The sequence below is a fragment of the Anopheles marshallii genome, chromosome 2, assembly GCF_943734725.1.
Source record: "Anopheles marshallii chromosome 2, idAnoMarsDA_429_01, whole genome shotgun sequence".
In the NCBI taxonomy this organism is placed as follows: Eukaryota; Metazoa; Arthropoda; class Insecta; order Diptera; family Culicidae; genus Anopheles; species Anopheles marshallii.
In genome coordinates this window covers 38,835,018-38,854,311 of record NC_071326.1, presented here as the reverse complement: position 1 = coordinate 38,854,311, position 19,294 = coordinate 38,835,018, and the positions used below count along the sequence as shown (strand labels likewise).

At 43.2% G+C, this 19,294-nt stretch overlaps 8 protein-coding genes across 8 annotated transcripts in view; 3 read left to right on the top strand and 5 right to left on the bottom strand.

Moving 5' to 3' along the window:
- Positions 1–63: 63 nt before the first annotated feature.
- LOC128709434 (DDRGK domain-containing protein 1) lies at positions 64–1,049 on the bottom strand. The gene is made up of 3 exons (XM_053804428.1): positions 956–1,049; positions 408–895; positions 64–333 (listed from the first exon to the last, which is right to left on the bottom strand). Exons 1-3 carry the CDS (start codon positions 1,047–1,049, stop codon positions 64–66), a joined length of 852 nt encoding a protein of 283 aa, XP_053660403.1.
- A 426-nt stretch (positions 1,050–1,475) lies between these two features.
- LOC128709435 (transmembrane emp24 domain-containing protein eca) lies at positions 1,476–2,383 on the top strand. Its single transcript, XM_053804430.1, has 4 exons — positions 1,476–1,611; positions 1,701–1,832; positions 1,910–2,145; positions 2,234–2,383. The coding sequence occupies exons 1-4, from the start codon at positions 1,476–1,478 to the stop codon at positions 2,381–2,383; spliced, it is 654 nt and encodes a 217-aa protein (XP_053660405.1).
- A 172-nt stretch (positions 2,384–2,555) lies between these two features.
- LOC128709385 (RING finger protein 24-like) lies at positions 2,556–2,988 on the bottom strand. The gene is made up of 2 exons (XM_053804383.1): positions 2,795–2,988; positions 2,556–2,700 (listed from the first exon to the last, which is right to left on the bottom strand). The coding sequence occupies exons 1-2, from the start codon at positions 2,986–2,988 to the stop codon at positions 2,556–2,558; spliced, it is 339 nt and encodes a 112-aa protein (XP_053660358.1).
- Positions 2,989–3,370: 382 nt separating this feature from the next.
- Positions 3,371–4,863, bottom strand: LOC128708975 (multiple inositol polyphosphate phosphatase 1). The gene is made up of 3 exons (XM_053803958.1): positions 4,665–4,863; positions 3,624–4,581; positions 3,371–3,566 (listed from the first exon to the last, which is right to left on the bottom strand). Exons 1-3 carry the CDS (start codon positions 4,861–4,863, stop codon positions 3,371–3,373), a joined length of 1,353 nt encoding a protein of 450 aa, XP_053659933.1.
- An 893-nt stretch (positions 4,864–5,756) lies between these two features.
- On the top strand, positions 5,757–8,545 carry LOC128707266 (60S ribosomal protein L3). The gene is made up of 5 exons (XM_053802218.1): positions 5,757–5,944; positions 6,185–6,353; positions 7,063–7,198; positions 7,568–7,957; positions 8,183–8,545. The coding sequence occupies exons 1-5, from the start codon at positions 5,788–5,790 to the stop codon at positions 8,543–8,545; spliced, it is 1,215 nt and encodes a 404-aa protein (XP_053658193.1). The 5' UTR covers positions 5,757–5,787.
- An 881-nt stretch (positions 8,546–9,426) lies between these two features.
- Positions 9,427–10,139, top strand: LOC128717932 (uncharacterized). Its single transcript, XM_053811607.1, has 3 exons — positions 9,427–9,531; positions 9,610–9,731; positions 9,944–10,139. Exons 1-3 carry the CDS (start codon positions 9,427–9,429, stop codon positions 10,137–10,139), a joined length of 423 nt encoding a protein of 140 aa, XP_053667582.1.
- Positions 10,140–12,243: 2,104 nt separating this feature from the next.
- On the bottom strand, positions 12,244–12,632 carry LOC128709244 (E3 ubiquitin-protein ligase RNF13-like). Its single transcript, XM_053804232.1, has 2 exons — positions 12,457–12,632; positions 12,244–12,388 (listed from the first exon to the last, which is right to left on the bottom strand). Exons 1-2 carry the CDS (start codon positions 12,630–12,632, stop codon positions 12,244–12,246), a joined length of 321 nt encoding a protein of 106 aa, XP_053660207.1.
- A 3,754-nt stretch (positions 12,633–16,386) lies between these two features.
- The window catches only part of LOC128719379 (glypican-6), a 54,929-nt gene continuing 52,021 nt past the window's right edge, over positions 16,387–19,294 (bottom strand). Inside the window, exons 3-8 of the mRNA XM_053813004.1 lie at positions 18,794–19,028; positions 18,542–18,698; positions 18,173–18,439; positions 17,364–18,091; positions 17,121–17,293; positions 16,387–16,820 (exon numbers count right to left, since the gene is read on the bottom strand). Coding sequence (XP_053668979.1) covers positions 16,387–16,820; positions 17,121–17,293; positions 17,364–18,091; positions 18,173–18,439; positions 18,542–18,698; positions 18,794–19,028 — 1,994 coding nt within the window. The remainder of the gene's footprint in view (positions 16,821–17,120; positions 17,294–17,363; positions 18,092–18,172; positions 18,440–18,541; positions 18,699–18,793; positions 19,029–19,294) is intronic.

Here is a 19,294-nt window from a genome sequence, read left to right as displayed (position 1 = left end):
TGCAAGAAAACAACTAACTTAACGGTTTACGATAATTCGTCTATATCACTACAGTCAGCGCTGTTAGGCGCTTTCGGAAGCTACAATCGGGGTCAGGTGTATAAGCTGGTTACTGTTTTCTGCCAGCTCCGTTATAGAGATACGGCCTCGCTGCTTGATAAACTTTGCTACGGATTTGAGCTCCTCTTGTGACACATAAATGAATTTTCCTCGATCGTCGATCACGCCGGTAATTCGTTCCTCCTTTTGCAGCTCTCCGATTCTATCAATAACTGCTTGCACTTTCAGCTTGAACTGTACTGCCAAATCTTCCAGCACAACGACCTTGTTTTCCTGTTAATGAGTTAATGTTTGGGTTAAATGTTTATAAGCTCTTTTCAGATTGCTTCTCGAAACCGACATGGTACCTGAATAAATTTGATGAACTCTTGCAGACTATTTTGCTGCTCGTCTGCATCCTCCTCTTCGAAGCCTTCCTCTTCAACGCTAAATGCTTGCTTCATCATAAGATATTCTTCATGTTCCTTGCGCTCTTTCTCCTCTCTCGCCAGGCGTTCCGCTTGTTCACGATCCTTTTCCGCCTGTTCTTCCTTTTCTGCCAGTTTCCGGCGCTCCTCGTCCAGCAGAGCATCTCTCTTTTTTTGTTCCTCGCGAAGCCGTAGTTCATGCTCGCGTTCGGTCTTCTTTTGAGCTTTAGCTTCCAGTTTGGCACGCTTTTTTGCGCCGATTTTTTCACCAGCGTAATCATGCTGCGCTTGGGGTATGGTATCTTCCTCTTCTGAGCCGTCTGCGGGTTCAGCTATTTGGGCGACTCTGGCACGGTTTCTTTGATTTCGCACCACCTGTGCACGACGTGGAACATTCTCCTCGACAGGTGCTGGTGCCGCAGGAGGCGCTAAAGAGGATAACAGATGACGATTAGTTTTTGGCGATTATCTACGTACGCACATCATACCATCACTCTTCGATTTGCTTTTGTTAAGAAATAAAAGGGTAATCAGGACTACGAGAAGGGCAGTAGCGATTCCAGCGAGCAATATTAAATCCATTTCGTAGCACCTAAAATTAACTGCAATGTTTATGTATGTTTCCCTTCCAGAGTTCTCAGTTCGCGTTGACGTTTGTTAGGATGTGGCTAGTTTGGGTGTAGCTGTGCCGTTCCGATTTAACTTGGAAGTTGGCAAGATTTTTCTGCAATAGCTTATATTTAATATGTGCATATCAATAGCCAATATACTATCCCACAGTTTCGATGCGGCAATTTTGTTGTAAGGAGCGATCAATTGTTCTTTTCAGGAAATCGTTTGTTGATTTAGGGCTACCTTTATTGTATGTATCTTTCGCTACGAATGACATTTTCTTTCCCCGCTGTCAAATAGCTGCTTTCTATTGACGTGTCGGCAGAAAATTGCCCCGTTTCTCAAATTTGGCGAAGTTGGTATTTCTACAACTGGCTTCGATTTTCGTGCTTTAAAATGATAAGTTGCAGATTGTTCGTAGTGCTAGCGTCACTACTCGTAGTGCCACTGTCGAATGGATTATACTTTCACATCGGCGAAACCGAACGCAAATGTTTTATCGAAGAAATACCAGATGAAACAACCGTAGTAGGTGAGGCACAACACAGAAGCAACAACCGCTAGAGTTTATCGCTGAATGCCATTTCGTTTACTGATAATACTGTTTACAATTATTTTTAGCTAATTACAAGGTGGAACTGTACGATCCACGGTCCGGCGGATTTATGCCATCTTCTCCCGGAATCGGAATGCACGTCGAAATAAAAGATCCCGATGATAAGACGATCCTGTCCCGTGTCTACAGCTCTGAAGGTCTGAATCTGAAGCAAGCAAAGAAGGGCGTTGTGTATCTTGCAAGTGGTTTCTAAATTTTGATTGATTTCGCACAGGTCGCATCTCTTTCACCTCTCACATACCCGGAGAACACGTGCTGTGTATGTATTCTAACAGTACCGCGTGGTTCAGTGGATCTCAGCTTCGGGTGCATTTGGATATTCAGGTCGGAGAGCATACGATCGATTATGCCAATGTTGCACAGAAGGAAAAACTAACCGAACTGCAGCTACGCATCCGTCAACTATTGGACCAGGTAGACCAGATTACTAAGGAGCAGAACTATCAGAGAGTAAGTAGCAAAACAAATTACAGCTTTTCCACACTGTTAATCTATGCAGAATGGAACTAACTTAAGTAATCTTCTTTTTCTCTATTAGTATCGCGAGGAGCGCTTCCGACAAACGAGTGATAGCACTAATCAGCGTGTTTTGTGGTGGTCTCTTGCCCAAACGCTGGTGCTGCTGATAATGGGATTCTGGCAGATGAGGCACCTTAAGAGCTTCTTTGAAGCTAAAAAACTAGTATAAATGAGATAAAATATCGCACGACGAAGTGATTCGCAAATAGCAATCTTTTGTGGAAATAAAATAACGAAACAGCCTACAAAAATGTTGTGTCCCCACGAAACGTTCGCACTCACTCGTGAACTAACAATTTGAACTGTGTTTATTGTGCAATCAGGTAAGCCACATAACCTTACTACAATTCAATTCTGCAAATCGGGCATATGTTCTGGAACGCAACCCACTGCTTGATGCATTTCACGTGGAATGCATGGTCACATTTCAGAGTTTTCCGCTGGTTGTTGTACTTAATATCACAACGGCAAATAACGCACATCGATCTGATAGAGAGAGTGGGAACATGAGAGAACAAAAAAAAGGCTCAATTACATGCAATGGTCTTCACGAGTACAGTTCGATGTAGTGAAACTTTACAAATCCAACACAGATAAACGCTTCAGCCTGATCCGATCATAGTTGGGTCGAAAATGGTCATCAGCTTGATGATGTACTACGTCACAGTACTCTTCCTGGCTGTTTTGTCGCTGCGAGAAAAGAATCGCCGTCGAGCTGAACCTTGATTTCTCCACAATCAATGGTGTTTCCAGCACCACGTTTGTGAAATTCATTTCACTGCTCAGTTTGTAACATCTTTCGCTGTTTTGCACGGTGAACACTTACTGCCGAAAAGGCGTATGCGCGCTATTGGCATTTCTGCATATCGTTTCAAACGCGATAAGATATACCTGATTTTGTCAACAACTGACTGATTAGAGAGAATTTGCGCTGTACAAACAGCAGGAGAAATCACTGATACAGAAAACGTTACGCCTTAGTGTGCTTGTGTTAGCTTTGCTTTATCGCTCTGAGTGTATTTAGTGTATTTAAGCATTGTAAAATTGGATGCTTTACCAAGCGGCAGACGAATGCGCCAATTCGGTTAAAATAGCACTATGACCGTGTAGCAGTGCTGAAAATAAATAAAATCTGCTTTTGCATGGGCATGCACTTCTATAATTCATCTTTCACCATACTAGGCACATGCGGTTCTGAACACATAGTATTCAAATCACACTGTTCTATACGTTCAGCGTACAGTTGCTTAAAATGGTCATAACTGCATAGTGGTGTATCATCCGGGCAGCCTGGAATATGCGTTAGCCTTTCCTGGTGGTATAGTGCGATGGGGTGTGTTCCGTTAGGGCAACTGCAAGACAGAACATATTAGCAAACCTAACCATACAATAGTAACTAACTCACTTACTTGTACAACACAAAGTAGAGATTCGATCCAAACGCATCGATGTGACTGACTCGCCACTTCCGCTTGTGGCGATAGTGTTGCGCCATGAGCGGTTCGTTGTCTTTATACAGATTTAAAAAGGCCATCGACTTTAGAAGCGTGCCAGAGTGGGTAAAATAAAAGGTAAAAGAAGGCCTATCCGCATTTTCCATGGTTTCGAACAAATCGGCAAACGCTGAACATGCCTGGTGATAGGTAAGCTCGTACCCGTAACCATCGATCCAGTAATATTTCAAATCTTCGTTGTACTCCATTGCCGAGATGCTTTCCTTGTCAAACAGCAAACACCAGGGCGAAAGGTCTCGTTCACTCCAAGCAGTTTCAAAGGCGCACGTCTGGTAAATGGCGTGTACCTCCTCCGGACTGACGAACGTACCTATCCGTTTTGATAGTTTCTCGATAACCCTCCTCATTTCCTTCGAACTACCGAAACGGTCCATCTCGCGGTACGAGTAAGGGTTTTCCTTCACCTGCCTTTTCCATTTTTCACAACCTTTGTAAAACCGAAGCACCGGATCCCGCCGCACAGCCTCAGGATATTCGATAGGCTCATCACGGCCAAAAAGCCCACGCGTAAAATTTCGAGCACTGTACTCGGCACGTTCAGTTTTGGTGAATTTGAAACGAAATACATTGCCGTCATAGCGTTCGGGAAGATAATCGTCGAATCTTTTGCGAAACCTTTCGCCTAGCCGATACAGTTCGTCACCGCCCTCGCGAACTAGTAGTTTTGCGTCTTCAACCTTAATGCGGGGATGCCATCGTTCGAACAGTTCCAGCTGATCTCGGCACAGTTGTCCATGTTCTACGATATCGCGCTGTAATTCCGGCAGTGTTCCACGCATATGATCGATCACGCTTTTCGATGGATTCCTCGTACCGTGTCGAAATAGACCCCAGATCTTACTAACGGTGCATCCTGGTTAGGGAAGTAGAACGGAGATTTGAATCCTATTATAAACTTCCCTGCATTGTCCCGCACATCTTCCCCAGGTTAAGTACCGTCAACTGTGGCGATCTTTCGCACATCCTTGTTCTGGACATGCCGGTAGGGAGTTTTGGTGCCTAGCCGGCGGAATATGGTATCTTTAGGATTTTGCGCGCACCATCGTTCACCATCGGTCGGAGATGGCAGGATCCAGATGAAGATTACCAGAACTAGTAGGAAAGAAATAATATTGGACAAAGTTTTGGGTAGCATGATGCTTAATAACGCAAAAATTGTCGAAGAACAGAATGATTCGTGAGTTGTGCACACGTACTTCTACATTTTGTAGTGAAATGTATAAATAAATAAAACGATTGTTTACTCCTTCCAGGTTCCCCAAGTTTCGTGCGAATCTTCCGCTTTATTTGACAGTCCGATACATGAGGAGCATGTGAAGGATGTGATTAATTTGGTAGGATCAACATTATTCGTATTCATGAAGAAAACATAAACTTTGCTCCATTCGATTGCATTTCAGATAACATTGAAATTGCTTGGAAATTAAATTTAATCATGAATGTTACATCGCACATTCAATCAGAACCAAATTTCCTGCGAATGATCTGCAAACGGATTTGCGCTGATATCAACTGTCAAAAGCCACTGTCAATTGCTTGTATGGCAGTACCTGTTGAAGTGCTATTTGTCGGTAACCTCGGAAGCTTCCCGAGACGAACACGGCGTTTCCGATTCCTTTTCCAATTTGCTCTTCGCCAAGGAAGGAGGCAGAGTTTGTGTCTCTCAAGATGGTAAGTGGAATTTAACGAAGTAGAATGAAAAGTGTTCTTAAGTGAGGGCTAAAAGTGTGTAAACCTAAGCCATTTATTTAAGAACATTACTATTTGGAATGTAGCTTCAGCGAGAGATAAATTTAAAGTTTGTCGTGAAACTTAACCTCGCTTTTGTGGTATGGAAAAAAACACGTGGTGCTTAACTTAAATAAAACTCGCTGATAATTCAATATGTTCTTTGTATCAATACATCGTCTCTCTTTTGGGCGGCCATGTTTCATGTACATTTAAATGTGCGTTTTTTTTTCTGTGAAAATGCCACGTTTCTTGCGATGTGTCAATCTAACCTCACTTTTCCGTTTCATTACAGTCTCATCGTAAGTTTTCTGCACCGCGCCATGGTTCCATGGCGTTCTACCCGAAGAAGCGTGCCTCCCGTCACCAGGGACGCGTGAAGGCTTTCCCGAAGGATGATGCCTCGAAACCGGTGCATCTCACCGCGTACCTAGCCTACAAGGCTGGTATGACGCACATCGTTCGTGAAGCAGACCGTCCTGGTTCAAGTAAGTTGATGTGAAATACATGTACGGTTAAGCAACGCCTCTTCGCCTGAATGAGTCTTATATGATGATTTTCATATCATACGGTTATTTCTCTGAATAATCTTGAATGACAAACCAATTTAGAACTAGGGCTGGCTGATAAACACATTCGAAGCGGTCTCACTTGATACGCTGAACAGATTTGTGTTGCTTTGCGATTTGTCCACTTACGTTCGATGTATGTTTGTCGTTTGCATTCAGAAATTAACAAGAAGGAAGTCGTGGAAGCGGTTACGATTCTTGAAACGCCTCCACTGGTCGTCGTTGGAGCAGTTGGTTACATCGAAACTCCTTTCGGACCACGTGCCCTGTGCAATGTATGGGCACAGCATTTGTCGGAGGAGTGCCGTCGTCGATTCTACAAGAATTGGTAAGTAGTAGCATAATTGTAGTTCCTATCATTTTGGAGGTTGTTAATCGATCAGAGCGCATGCGATGAAAATGGTCCACGCTTTCATGCATTGATGATGATACTTATGCCTGATGGCAAGATGTCTGAAAACTCATGTACGAAACATTCACATCTGCTGCTTTCCTTCTGATGATGCGTGATAGAATCGTGACTGTGTCGCATACGCTGTAAGATAGATTTGAGTTTGAACCTTCAAAATTACTCACAATTTAGTGTTTGCCATCATATTAATCACAAAATCGTAAAGCCCTTCGATCACTGCAAGAGGGTTCTGTCGGTTGGTCATTTGAGCTCTACTGCCGGGATGTGGAAGGCTTTTGCTGCCGGATCCATCTTTGGTAGAGAAAGTTTAGCGATCATGCCGAGGGAACATGGCGTCCTCCGCTCTGCCGGTGTGTGATGAATGTATCAAACACCGTGCACGATGAGGCCAGTTCCCTTTTCTTCTCTTTTACGCTTACCGGCGAATCGAAAGGAAAAGTGGTTAACAACACCATACACCGTTTCTGTATGTCTCTGTGGTGCAATCTACAAAGGAGTGCGAAATTCGTTCATCGGGTCAGACAGCGGTCTATGAGCGGTGGATCATTCACATCCTCTCTCCCCTTGCCAGACAAGTGCCTATATTCTTTCCATATACCACATGGATGTTCTTGTTTCTTGAAAGGCACGCGAGCAAGAAGAAGGCCTTCACCAAGGCTTCCAAGAAGTGGACCGACGATCTGGGTAAGAAGTCGATTGAGGATACCTTCAAGAAGATGGTGCGCTACTGCAAGTTCATTCGTGTCATCGCTCACTCGCAGGTAAGAGAACAGTCTATATTGTAGCTTTGCATGTATGCGACACGACCGTTACCTCACGGTGGTTCTCAGCTTGTCTGAAACCCATCGTTCGGGGGCCGGCAATGGTAGTTCAATCCAGGGCTGTTCCTCGATGTCGCAGAACAAATTGCCCCTTCGTGAAGGTTCCTTTCGGGGGATCTATGATCGGACGCGTGGCGATGAACGGTATATTCCTTAACCTTCGTTGTAACAACGTCCTCATGGGCGATGATCACGGAGATAAACCATACTGCTTACATGTTTTCCTCAACACGATTCCTATCTATCGAGATGTGGTGGATGATCAAATTTTCAGTAACATGGATTCCAATTATTTTCACCTCTCTGCAGATTCGACTGATCAAGCAAGGTCAGAAGAAGGCCCACATTATCGAGATCCAGCTGAACGGTGGTACCATTGAGGATAAGGTTAACTGGGTGAAGGAGCACCTGGAAAAGCCAATTCCGGTGTCGCAGGTGTTCTCGCAGGACGAGATGATCGATTGCGTGGCCGTTACCAAGGGTAAGGGCTTCAAGGGTGTGACCAGCCGTTGGCACACGAAGAAGTTGCCGCGCAAGACGCACAAGGGTCTGCGCAAGGTGGCTTGTATCGGTGCGTGGCATCCGTCCCGTGTCGCCTTCACCGTGGCCCGTGCCGGTCAGAAGGGTTACCATCATCGTACGGAGCTAAACAAGAAGATCTACCGCCTCGGAGCCGGTATCCACACCAAGGATGGCAAGGTAAGGAGAGATCAGAAAGAGTTACGATCGTTTTCGAAGTTACGTCAGTAAGCTATGATGATTAACACGCATTGCCGACATCTAACTATAAAAACATGCGATATGAACACACTGTGTGTACAAAATGATAGGACTGATGGTTATTAAAAATAAATTTTAAATGAACCTAGGAAAACATTTAATTAAAGCACATACAAAACTAACGTTATTGCTTTTCGTTTGCAGGTGATCAAGAACAGCGCTGCCACCGAGTACGATCTGACCGACAAGTCGATTACACCGATGGGTGGTTTCCCGTTCTATGGTGAGATCAATCAGGACTTCATCATGATCAAGGGCTGCTGTATCGGTTCCAAGCGTCGTGTCATCACGCTCCGCAAATCGCTGTTGGTGCACACCAAGCGTTCCGCGCTCGAGCAGATTAAGCTCAAGTTCATCGATACCTCATCGAAGATGGGTCACGGTCGCTTCCAGACTCCGGCCGACAAGCGCGCCTACTACGGTGTGCTCAAGAAGGATCGTATTCGCGAGGAGAAGGCTCAAGCTGCGGCCGCTGCTGCTGCAGCCGCAGCCAAGCCCTCGGCATAATTTATGTCCTCCGTCATCATCATCATTCGTGGTAACGCGAGAAAGAATCTATCAGCGGCATAGAAATACGCACGTCGCTGAGTGTTCGTTCTGGGGCTCTCACAAAAGTCGCACAGTGAAAAGTCCTGATCTGAGATAGTTTTTGCGTTCGCGCATATGTCTGTATTCGGGAATGATTTTTTTTCTTCGTGGACAACACAAATATAAAAAATGAACTACCTGTTAGGTAGCAAGGAAAGTCGATACTATGGTTAATTTGTTTTACTATGTTGTTTAATTACGTTGTCCTGATTGTAAATTGTATTGTTCGTAGTTAGTAGCGTAAGAAACTGTATATAAAAATAACATTCTGAACGATGAGTGGCCCATATCTGAAGTATTAAAAATTCATTAGATAAATATTCTTTCTATAATATATAAAGCCATAGATGTTCTATTTTACAATAAAATTCATTTGATACTCGTTTCCGAAACGTTGTCGGGAATGAAGCAATTTCAATGAATGATCAGCAAGCATAGAAATCGTTTCGCTAGGAATTTATTTGGGGAAAATTCCCTGTATTCTATACGCTACAGTTGCGCTTATCTCGCAATGAGAGAAATGAGTTCACTGTATTTCCTATTTACCTAATACCTAAAGCTTATTACCGTTTTCTACACTCGTCCGCAAGTACGTGCATTTACGGAATTTAAGCTTGAGGAACCCATTCGCTTTTTACGGCTGCATTTCAAAAGTTCGCTTTCAAATAAACGCGCCAGCATTTACTAACTATTCAGCGGAAAGAATTTAAGTCGCGGAAGTAAACTGGCCCCATCCTAGTACCAAAACACGCTTCTCCTCATAAACATTTGGCTTGACAACAAGACAAGCAAAAAGACGAATGCAGTCGAAAGATTGCGTCTTTCCTATAAGCCAACACAGCAACAGCAAGACAAGCAACGAACAATTTCGACCTATTCCTGTGCATAACTTTTCCAAACCGATAGTAAGTTAGTAGAAAACATCAAATTGATTTGGTGTTCTAATTGCTGTCGCTATTTTCTCTTAACATTTACGTTTGCAGGTGCCTTTATTTCGTCCACCAGCATTGACCAATATGCCCATTTGGAGTGTGTTGATAAAAACGGCGATTGTTACGATTGGAATCATTTGCACGGTTATAAGATTAAACAGCATGTACAATTCGTAAGTTGAATCGACTGTATCGATTGTTTAACTAGTCTCATTTTCAACTAACTGTCGCGATTGCGCATTGCCTTCTTTATTGCTTAATGTTTAACAAGTCAACAACAAGCATCTAGCAGAGCAGCTGCAGTACGGTACGTGCTTTTTGATGCATCGTTCGCTAATTTGCCTACATCAGTAGTATTTATTGCATCTTGATCATGCTTTTGCAGATCCTCTAATGCGAATGAAAGCAACCGCGCACTGTGCGAAGTGTGCAAAATACCACAGATGGATGGAGATGCAACAACTTGGACACAGCTTAACTGTGGCCATTGTTACCACAAGAACTGTTTGAGCATGATTGCTTTCGCAGGTTGTTTTAGCTGTGAACTGAGAGAAACGGAAAAGCAGGTTAAAACCAATTGAAACTTGCTCAAGGTTGCACTGTCGTTTATTAGAAAAAGGAAATCGCCCGCTGTCTATGATACCCTTTGATGTTCGTCAACCTGTTCTGAAGAAGGAGGATGGAGGATGTATTAAGCTCGTCCGGTTGTTCCTGCTCTCAATTAACTGACTGTTGGCTAGATCCTTTCCAGCGTCGACTGATTTTTGTTTGTTTTGCTGCACGGCAGTCAACGAGGCCGTGAGATTTTATACTAGTAATATTATCTCTGCGCTCCATTGCTGCACCCCTTCCCAAACTACTCCTGTTAACCCATCCCAGAACTCTATGACAAAACAGAAACCATTACTTACGTACACCGCTGGCACCGCACAATCAATCTGCGAACTTTTTAAATACGCGGCTTCCGCTTTTCATAGTTACGACCAAGCGCATCGTTGTCCTTGCTTATACACGTTGCATTCGCGTTTCCAATCCACGCTATTTTTGGCGTTATCTTAAGTCTGATGTAGTACATGTAGCTGATGTAATAGATTCTCTAACTTACGTCGTGCCTCCTCATCTTTCCATATATGTAAACTCTTCCCCGGACAGCTTGTTTGTTCTGGCCTCCTTAGCTTCTAGTCGTACAATATTCCTGGCCTGCTATGTGGCTAGTCTGCTTTTTGGTGTGACTGACTCACCTGATCTCCTATACTGTGTATGTATTTATGTTCCTTTCCTTCTCCGAAGGGAATGGTTAAGACACCGAACAATGTATGGTCGAAACGATTCGTTGCTTATTGGTTTCAGGAGCTTCAACGTAGTTTCCGGTTCTTTTGATTTAAAATGTCTACCTTTCTACTTTTTGCTCTTCAATCCGCCGGATATGCAATCAATCAAATCCCTCTCTCTATTTCTTCCAACTGTTCATTACCTTATTGTTTATTTGCTCAATCCCTTTGCTAATATTTCCATTTTTATTATTTTGTCTTTCATCCCACCCCATTTTCTCTTCAACGAGGGATCTTTCTTATCTCGCTGTTGTCAGTTTAAATTCGATTACTATTAGGCTGTTATACACATCGCTAAACCATTGTATCGTACAATAAACCTAAATTAATTTAAAATATTTTTAAATTCTGCAGTTATGAATTTGTTGGAAACTTTTTGGTTCTTTCTCTCTCGCTCTCTCTTTCTATCTGTTGGCTCAATAACTAGGTACAGGATTGTTAAGGAATTGGACCGTTCAATTTACTTTGAAGCTTGTACAAAGATCATAGATGGCGTAGATCCAAATTCTACAATGCAGTGAGGTACGGCTAAAGGCTTCAATGAGATTCATTGTAAAAAGTGGAGTTGGGAAGGTTTTAGCATAATCTGCTTCCGATTTCTAATTTACCGAACGGAAAGAGAACCCATTTGATCACTGTACCATTTTTATTCCGGTAAAAAACAGGCGTGAAGAGAGAAGAGCTCTGTAAACTCTGCGTTGAATTGCAAATTATTTTTTTTGTTAAAAAAAACTAAAAATCCAAACAGTACTTCTGTATGGTATTTTTTTCAATTTTATTCGTAAACTACAAAGCAGGACTTATTTTTAAGGCAAACAATTTGAAAAGAGTATGTAAAACATTTTGTTGGTTTTTGATAGTGAATAATCTCACTAACCGGAGAGAGTTGTTTACATCCTTATGCTATCACGGTTTCAAATCTTGTACAGTTTGCGATTGTTCCATATTGCTTTATAATATTCGACAGTGTGCGAATGTGGTACGCAAGCTCAAAACCCCCGATATGTGTATGGTTGCTACCCTCATTTCGTTGCGTCGCGTGTACGGGATATTAACCGGATTTTCACAAAAACAAAGCGTATTGTCATTGTTTCCTACATGCGGCCAAGGAATAATGCTGCTGCTGAATCAGCGGAGTGTTATACAGAAAAAATAGGAAGAAACGGATGGCGCCCCGTAGGTTTCCTCCATAAGGCATTGGCTCTGATATTCGTGTGCTAAAATTTCTCTAATATCATTGTACTATTAGCGAAATTATCATACACGCTAACATGTTTTTCTTCTATCATTTAGATTGGGGTAAAAAGACATCAAACATCGTATCACGAAGTTGCATTTTCTTCCCAAAGGCAGGTTAGAATTGTTTTCGACAGTTTGGACACTCCTGCTTGTTAACAGTCCATTTCCTAAGACAATCTACATGGAACGAGTGTTTGCAGGGAAGTATCCATCGGTTCGCCATCCCTTTGGTTTGCTCCAGGCAGATCGTGCAGACGGTGCTAACGGGAAACGAACAGAGAAGGAATGAGTCGGATACGCAAACACGGTAGAACACTGCAATAATTACTCTTCGTCCGATGGTTCGTATTTGCTGATGTGTGAACGTTTGGGCGGAGAAGCTCTGGGGCTGCTGTATGAATGACTCGGTTGAGATTGATTGTTGAGATAGTAGACCAAACCAATGGCCGCTATTGTTGCGAAGCCCACCGTCGCAGCAAAAGCAAATAATTGAGGGAACACCATGTTTTCAATAGGCGTAAGACCCTTCGTTTTGCGTGGCAGAACAAACTCAGCAGTGAAGAGTGTGGTTTTTTTTTTAGATCAAGCTGTAAAAGTACACTTCACGGCTTTCGTAATATTATCAACAAACAAATGTGAAACGCATTCGTTTTGCAGAAGCGATAGTGAAAAATTGTGTTTTGCTCGGGAAGTTTGACAGATAAATACAACGGATCGATCGTTTATGGCAGGCGCTCCAAAAGTTGGGATTTCATTTAAATTTTCCGTTATTTTTAGTTTCACATTATTTTTCATTGAATAGTTGGCCTGAAGTTTTGGGCACCTGTATTCAATTAAGCATGTTAAGGTGAAGAGTTGCTCTCATTGGGATATCATCAGTTCCGCTAAAAGAGTAATTAAATTCTAGGCGTGCTCTTGAAGAACATTCACAGCTATGCCCGCTTTTCCGGTGCATAATTCATGTTCAGCGTTTTCAGCATTACAGATTACTTCTTTTTCGTCGTGCTGACATGGCCCATCATGGTCACCATTCCATTTTTCTAGGAACTCGACCCAGGGCTACACTCCTCCAACCCGTGCAACATCTAATCTCCGATAGGTTTAAATATTCTTGATCCAGTCAACGCGAGGCCTGGGAAGGAATGGTAGAACCCCAAAAAAGTTTACCCTTAGGTAAACCATATATAATCCAAATATCTGAGCTTGGGTGCACGGAGACTATGGGAATATGTTGAATATGGTGATATGGCTGAATTGGGTTAAGGAACAATAGTGTGGAGAGGGTAGAAGAGTCAGAATAGTCAGTTAGATCGGGAGTCCTGGCAAACCTCTCACCATTACACCTGCAACGAAAGGCTAAAGATTGCCTGTAGCGGGTCAACATTGCGATGGATATGGACGGTACGTATGACCCATTGCGGTAACAGTGAGGAAGATGCTCAAAAGGACCGTATGATGATGAATTCTTCGAGCAACTCATATTGCACGATGAACTCAGTATCGTACAGCCTGGTTATGTCATGAGAATGACACCGGGCAACCCAGCCCGTAAAATCCTTTTAGGTAATTCACATGGACAGAGGAGGCATGGTAGCCCCAAATTGAAATGAAGTGATGGCGATGATGCGTCCGCTAGAATGGCTGGAACAATGGATTGGCTGCGATGTGATTGTTGCGCCGTATAAGTAAGTAAGTAACACGATGCTTATCGGAACCGCATCAAGCCGCCCACACGACGTTAAAACAACAAATTTTCGATTTTTTTTTGTATAAAAGGGTTTTTATTTTCCATTTTAATAATCCATTTTTCTCAGTCACTCGCGCACATTATCTAAGCTTTATTTGCGCTTACTCGCATACGTGAAGAAACTTAATTCATTTTACTTATAAGTGGTTTACGCGTGAAATCAACAATCAGGCGATCGATCGTCTTTCACTTTCTTCCTCAGCTCACTTACGTACGACTTGTTTCTTGTGTGTGTAAATGTGTTTGAGTGGGTTCATTCAATATTTCTTCACATGCTTTTGACGCAACTAGTATACTCACTTGTTGGAAAGGCTCAATTCGGTTTGGACAGTGTACGCGTGCGCTAAAGCAGTGTGTAGTACAACACTGCATGATTTGTTCATTCACTCCCTTTGTATATTCACACTGTTACCCATCCACGATTTTGTGATGGAAAACACTAATCTATTGTAGTTCCCTACGTTTGTTAGCGAATATCTAGTGGAGTCTGTCTCAGCGTTGTGAGCTAGGTCGATCATATATCGCTATTACCATGTAATGCTATGTACAACTATCACTACACTTGGCGCGAACGTGCGGCCACGAAACCCCAACCGTGAATGTATGCATTGGCGGGCGATTGTATCTTGTGTGTTGCGAGATAAACCTGCGGCTTTTGTGCTCCTAGTTTGAATATTGTCACAAGTTGTTGGCTCGTTACACTACGTTACTGATTTAGTTTTACTTGAGCTTGGCAATACATTTATACATCGTAACCCCGCGTACTGGATGCCCGATATGCATTGGATTTTTCGAGACGATTGGATGCCGCTGAACGCTGAAGAAAACCCTTGCAGCCGTACCAACTTTATGGCCGTTTCTGATTAAAAAAGGGGAATCACAGCTACGGTGGTAAAAGCGTCTGATTGCTTCTTTACCTGTCGTATGTAATTAATCGGCGCATTACAACACGCCAATTACATATGCTACAACTGGATTGATTCGTGTGCAGCAGACTTTAGCCATTATGTAGAGACGGGTTTTCAAGTGGAAAATTATTTTACCCAAGTTGGAACGGTACACATAAAAAATGTGTTAAATGATACATATTTCCTCTCTGCGGATGCTCAATTATTGCGCCCACCGAACGCAAAACGACGGGTTTACCGGGTGAGTTTCCTTTTTCTTTATCTAGTATTGCGTTTGTTTGACGTTCTCCTTTTACCACCATATTCTTATCATAGAAATATGTCATTCTCGTACATCTTTGCTGCCTAGACATTAGTTTATCTCGTATATGTATATTTTGCTGTTATTCCTTACTCAGTCCTATCTACGGTATCACCCTACTTAAGTAAATATAATGATACGTATGTACACAGAAAACGATTAAAACACAGTAATTTCATATTAGCTAGTCACAATGAAGCATCAGTAAAATAAAAAAAAAAAAAAATAGTGCGCAGTCACGCACTAAATGCAATTAGTACACATCTCAACACTTTGCATTAAAACGAGCAGAAAGGTTGAATTCAACTCTCTCATTTTGCTTCCATATTGTTTTTCCTGGATCACCCAACCCTAACGCACAAGATGGGGGTTAGTGCAGCAAAGCTGATCAGAACTCAACCGGCAAACAGCATCGGGGAACATTTAAACTATTCAATTTGACTAGAGGTGGAAAAATGTATAAGGCCTAAACGCATATTAGTAATGAAATCGATTTCATCCGAAGCCGGTCCGTTCGATACTGTTTGCTGCCCTGCGCAGAGGGCTCCCCCCGAAGTTGGGTGATCTGGTGTCAGCAAAACCAAACAGGATTGAAAAATTGAACGTATTCGAGTGATTAGATTGTGGGTTAGTGTTACTAGTGTTACCCTGGATGAACAAGGAAAACAAAAAAATGCATTCTAGCGGAGTTTTTAATTGAAGCCACAACTACAAAAAACGGAAGTAGAAGCTGCTGACTATAGTAGAAATAAACAATTAGTTGCGCATCTTGTACATTTTGTTGCTTTGCAACACAAGCCGGGGTAGGTAAGGAATGGTACATAGGGGGAGTTGATTAGGAGAATAGAAAACAATTTAGAAAAACCTACTGCACATTAAAAATCTCGCCCCAGTTTGTTTGCTCTACACCTGATCGATATGCATTTTCGGTTAATGATTCTATGCGCGAATTACGAAAAAAAGTATTAAGTAGCGCGTCACATTTTATCGTATGTTGCTTCCAAAGCAACACTAAAGATCTTCGCAAATAGCCAAAGGTTTTGTGAATTTCCGAAATAATAATAATAATAATAGTAATAATAAATATAACCTTTAGATGCTTATACATGTACAAATGCCATTAATGTACAAAAAGAGACGTTCAACACTGTGTCGAGTTGCATCCAACTCTTTGGAATGCCTACGCCACACAGCAGATCGGTGATCGAATGACAAATAAAGGTTGTCTTGCTGGCTTGCTCGCTCGGGACAGCACCACCAGTGCAGAGCAGTTAAACGATCGAGAATTTTTTTAAAAACAAATCACAGCAAATCGGCTACTAGCCCTCCGAACCACGCCATCGCAATCGGCAGGAAGAACTGGAGCATAGCACGCTCGATCGACATTTCCGGTGCACTGTGGGAGCTACCGGCGACGCTGCTTGTACCTCCACCAGCACCGCTGCCAGCTGTCGGGCCACCACTACCGGTTGGGTTGGGCAACCCAGAACGCGATCCCGTGTGGTCGAAGTTGTTGGTCGGCACGGGATCGTGTCTGATAATCGGGAACTGTAGGTCGGAATCACTCGTACCGTCGATGTTAGCACCCTTCCCGCTGGATGGTGGCATAGCGTCAACCGACCCGGGTCGTCGCTCGTTTCGTACATCGATCTCCCAAAGACCCATACCGGAACCGGCCGTTTCTTCATAATCGATACCGCTGCCTTGTCCGGACCCACTGCCATAGTAGCCATCCTCTGTGGATAGGGGAAAAAAGAAGAGACGATTAGAATTAATGTTGTGTAAATCTGAACCGGAATAAATCCGTAATCCAAATGTATGACACTCTGATGCTCTATTATGAAGATTGGATTCTCTTTGGAGAGTTTGGAGAGCGATTAGTTTATAAAAAAATTATAAATCGCTTAAGATCACTAATGATCTCGAAAGATTTATAATTTTACAAATTCTTAGTTTTGCCGCCAAGTACTGCAACTCTCGACGTGCTTTGAGATTGGTTGATAGCCGATTCAAATAACTTTGCTAATTGTCCTTACCTTGATCGTTCCACTCTACGTCGTGACCGATGTACGCATTACTGAGATGACTGATTGCAGTGCGTAGAATGAACAGCTGCTGCTGTACAATCGTACTCTGCCGTGACTGAAATACCCTGTTCGGGAACTCGGGATTGTTCTCGGTTTCACCAGTAACGACTTTTGGTAGATAGCTGCACAGAGTAAAGAAAAACAATTAGTACAATGTTTGGAAAGAATGCTTCGCTCTAATAGCATGCTTACCGATCAACTGCCGTTCCGTTCCAGCAGTTTGAATCGCTCGACGGTTGCTCTACGTTATCCTCATTGTTGCATAGCATGTATGGCAACTGGGACCAAAATCGTTTCGAGTTGCTCACTTTCTGGCGGATATCCTTCACCATACGGTCAATCATCGGTTCCATGTTATCGTGCTCGTCCTGCTCGTTCGGCTGTTTCCGACCGCCTTTATGTTTGCGACGGTTTGGCCGCCCTCCAGCACTGTTTCCACTTCCGTTTCCATTGGGAGAGGAATGATGGGATGTCGATCCGGGCATTCCACCCACTGGCGGACCGTTGCTGTTTGTGAACTGTACATCACCGTCAGAGAATTGCAGTGGTTCGTACTTGAGTTCGCGACTGGTCGAATCACCGCCACCTGCATTAGTGGCAGTGGATCGTTTGGCGATATGTTTTTCCGCGCCATTGCTATTATCTTCGTCCTGTTGGTCGCCTTCATCGTCAAACGTGAACTGTGAATCATACTCGGAAGGTTCTGGATCATTCAGTACGATTGGGTGTCGAGCGATGCCTTCGACTAGTGGGAGTTGTTGTTGGCCGAAGGTGGTAATCAAACGTGGCAGACTTTCGATGCCATTTATTGGTGCCTCTAGCAGCGTGTTTTCTTTATCGTCCAACGATCGTCGCATACGACCCAGTGCGGGTTGTCCACAGCCTTGGAAGATGCGATCCGATATAACTTTACCATTTTCCTGCAAATAAACCAACAACTTTCGTTAGGACACGGAACACGCACGCACAAGCGAGGACGATCACTCCTTCCTCCTACATACCTGGAAATTCATGATCGCTTCCGAGATCTTGATATCAATCGGTTGCACCACCATGAATATGTTGAACGGACCAAGCAAACGTTCCGAAATGCGCTCCATTTTAGCGACGAACGTGTCCCACTCGGTGCTGACCTCTTCATAGCTCGGAAAGCATCCCTTCATCACGTTAACGCAGTACGATTCGCACGGTTTTTTCGTCTGTCCAGCACATACATTACATGTGCTCATCCGTGTCAGTGCCGCCGTACATTCGGCTGAAAGTCGCACCTGCGTACAAGAGAAAAACCCGTAAATAATTGAAGTGTATTAGTGAAAGTGACCGGACGCTGGGCGGTTAAGAAAGATAAACACACTGTGCACAACACTTACATTGATCATGTTTCGGGCGGCATCGGCTGCTGATGCAAGGGCCTGTGCGTACGTACGGGTTGCTACGAACGATCGCTTGATCTGCACCGACAGCTTGTCTGGCACGTCCCCGAACGGCTTCAGCTCCTTCATGTGCTCACTGACGCAGCCTAGATATCTGAAAAGTAACAACAGCAGTGTTAATGGTTGATGAACAAAATGGTTTAGCAGAGCAACAAGTTCGATTCTGCTTAGGATTGAAACATCACTTACTTGTTATCGAACGTGTACTGTGCATTCAGCACGGTGAACATCTTCTGGAACAGTATGTTGAAGAAGTGATCCATCGTTTCGGACAGGTCGACTTTGCCGTGTGCGTAGTAACGCTCAAGCTCAGCAAACAGATCGGCAAAGACGCCCGAGTTTTGTTCATAGATCGTGCCGTATGTGCGCTTGAACATTGCGTGGAATTCATGCTTTGATTGGCCGAGTAGCTCTTCAAAGAATTCTGAAAAAATAAATGAAACAGAGTCATTAGTGATCGTTAAGATGTAGCTACATCTTCCATTTTCACTGCCAACAACATTGAAAGAGTTTAAGCGCATGATCTCATTTGTCCCCACTATTAGACTAAGCCAAGGTGTTGATTTTAAAACGTGAAATACGGTGATTTGGAAAAAAATGGAGACCCTACTAATTAAATATCAAATAAGCAAATAAGTATAAATATTTAGGTATGTATTTTATTGATGTCTCTTAGACACAATAGCGTTG